The 2,468-nt window shown below is 46.6% G+C and overlaps 1 protein-coding gene across 1 annotated transcript; it reads right to left on the bottom strand.

The window, feature by feature from the left end:
* Positions 1–1,168: 1,168 nt before the first annotated feature.
* LOC123147754 (probable L-type lectin-domain containing receptor kinase S.5) lies at positions 1,169–1,884 on the bottom strand. The gene is made up of 2 exons (XM_044567063.1): positions 1,420–1,884; positions 1,169–1,344 (listed from the first exon to the last, which is right to left on the bottom strand). The coding sequence occupies exons 1-2, from the start codon at positions 1,882–1,884 to the stop codon at positions 1,207–1,209; spliced, it is 603 nt and encodes a 200-aa protein (XP_044422998.1). The 3' UTR covers positions 1,169–1,206.
* Between the last annotated feature and the right edge of the window lie 584 nt (positions 1,885–2,468).

The following is a 2,468-nucleotide window of genomic DNA, read 5'->3' as shown; positions in this document are numbered from 1 at the left end:
GGGCCTGGACAAGCTCAGGAGCGGAGGGTTATTATGGTCCAAAGTACATGTGCCAGCGCACGTCTTGGTATTGCAGCTAGAGAAGAGGCGCACTACATAGAGGAACGGAGGGAGTAGTTATTAGTTCAAATTTGTGTCCCCGGAGTACTTCAAACCAGCAGGATTAGTCCATTGGAGATGTTGGGTGGCGCGCTAGCGGCGCGTGGTGGGAGAAGCCAGTGTGCGGGAACTTCGCCAGGTGGGCACGATTGGTTGGCATGGCCAAAGCGGTGAAGCAGGGGTGAAATTGTGTAGAGACGGTGTGGTGGTGCGGCGGCAGCTGGCAGGTTGGGTGTCTATAGCTTCCGGTCCTGAAGCTTGACCTATTTCCAGCGACCATTGGTTCGGACAAGTCAGTAAGTTACAAACTAGCAGCAAGCTGGTATTTCTCGAACCATTTATTTTGTATATAGGAATTGAAGATGTTGGATGTGTTGAAAAGCTTCAGACTTCAGGTACAGTCAGAAGCTTCACTCATTTCCGACGACAGCTACATAGATTCAGACAGGTCGGTAAGCTAGAAACTATCACCAAGTTATTATTTCTCAAACCCTAAATTTCTTGAAGAATAATGGCGGAGCCAGAAAATACACACAAGGGGGCCAAACATCGAGCACAACAAATTGAATGGTGTCATGACCAACAATTTTTAGTTGAAAGTTGAATGGCACACGATGTTTCGTCGCAATTGAATTTATCAATAGTTGCTTCTGTCTAGAATCCTATTGCAATCTCCTTCTTAATGTAGATCAACAAGCAATCTCCTAAAAATATGTCTTTCATTTTATCTGAGTCTTATTTTGGTATATTAAAAGTTTAATTTATAGCAGGGTAAAAAGACAAAAAAAGGACATGCTAAGAAATCGTCAGAGCATTGGTTTGATAGGTCCTGTTTAAGTGATTAAAAAGAACTGATACATGTATAAAATTATTCGGCCAGAAAACAAGCAAGAATGTAACGTACAACTTCACAAGCACACCACAGTGAACACTCAACACTCTCAATACAATAGTACAACTTTCCACAATACTCACTTCCTCATGAGGGAAGTAGAGGTCCTGGAGCAGAAACTGTTGTGTTGTCGAGTCCCTCCCGTGAAGAGCAACCCGACGTCCGATAGCTCCATCTCCCGCTAATTGCCGCCCGAAGGCCAAAGAAACGCAGGCTTATTCATCTATCATGGTGAAGTTCCACGACTTTATCTGGTTCAGTTGGGTGAAGTTGGCAATGGAACCTGCAAATACCAGATATATCTTGTCCTGCAGAAGCTGTGATAGATCAATGTAGATATCTCCTTGGTACACCTACCGCCCACGAATGCTGTGTTGGACTAGAAATACTTGAAACAATTTCGATGTGCCGTGGTACCTAATACTGACCCATACATCAGACCCACTTGAGAAGATGATGGAAACATTACTAAGCGGGTACTGCCGAATAGATTTGATGCTGTTGATGTCGATGCCGATATGGTTGGCGTCAAGGTCATCCTCATAGCTCCTCCTCGTGTCAAACTCGACAGCTACTACTGGATCCGTCTTTGTGCCATCTGTCGTGGCATTACATATGCCAAGCCATTGGCCACTGCTTTTGTTGGGCAACGATGGATTGTTTGTGAGAACAAATGCCATACCTTCTCCAGCCCCATTCTGACCGGGGAGGATGTTGAGCAGGAAATCTGTCCTGAACGAGGTGGGCGCCATGCGCTTGTTGTTCCACAGCTTGAGGGTTTCCCTTGCATAAACCACTCTCCCCGACCGGTGGCGCATGTTTCCGGTACTTGGGGTGATCTGCAAGGCGCCATCTGCAATTGTTGAGCCTGGGCTGAAGGTGAAATCATCCATCTTGATTGCGTTGAAGTTGGGATAAGTAAACTGCAAGCAACTACAGCTTCTACTGCCTAGGGCTAGGACGACAATACAGGAAAAGCTGAACATGCTATTGGTATTGGGCATTGTCATGCTAAATGGTTCCTATAGCTTCCTCCAACCTTCTCAAGATAGAGGAGTATTTATACGATCCTTGTACTTCACTGCTTCTCATTACGGAGGCGGGGAGGAGTTGACAAAGTACATGGAAGAGACATAGTCAATGGGAATCGTCAGGATAAAGCCTGGGATAATATTTGTGCAATTGCAGAGAAACAGCCCAATGTTAGACTAAGAAGCGGTGCGCGCAAAATGTTGTGACATATGCTACTAACCAGCAATATGTTTGACTATGCGATCTCTCACCTTCTTTTCACAAGAGAGGAATGAAAAGGGGCAGTGATACGCGCCGGTGCACCGGCCCAAATTTGGGCCGGTCAGCCTGCAGCCGTGCGATCTGGCAGGCAGGAGCCGTCCGATCCCCCCTCCCCAACGTCATATCATCTTCTTCCTCACTCCCCACGCTTCAGATCCATGCGGCGCGATGTGTCCCTGCCCCA

This window comes from Triticum aestivum, chromosome 7A (genome assembly GCF_018294505.1).
Source record: "Triticum aestivum cultivar Chinese Spring chromosome 7A, IWGSC CS RefSeq v2.1, whole genome shotgun sequence".
Classification (NCBI taxonomy): domain Eukaryota; kingdom Viridiplantae; phylum Streptophyta; class Magnoliopsida; order Poales; family Poaceae; genus Triticum; species Triticum aestivum.
This window is presented reverse-complemented; position numbering and strand designations above follow the sequence as displayed.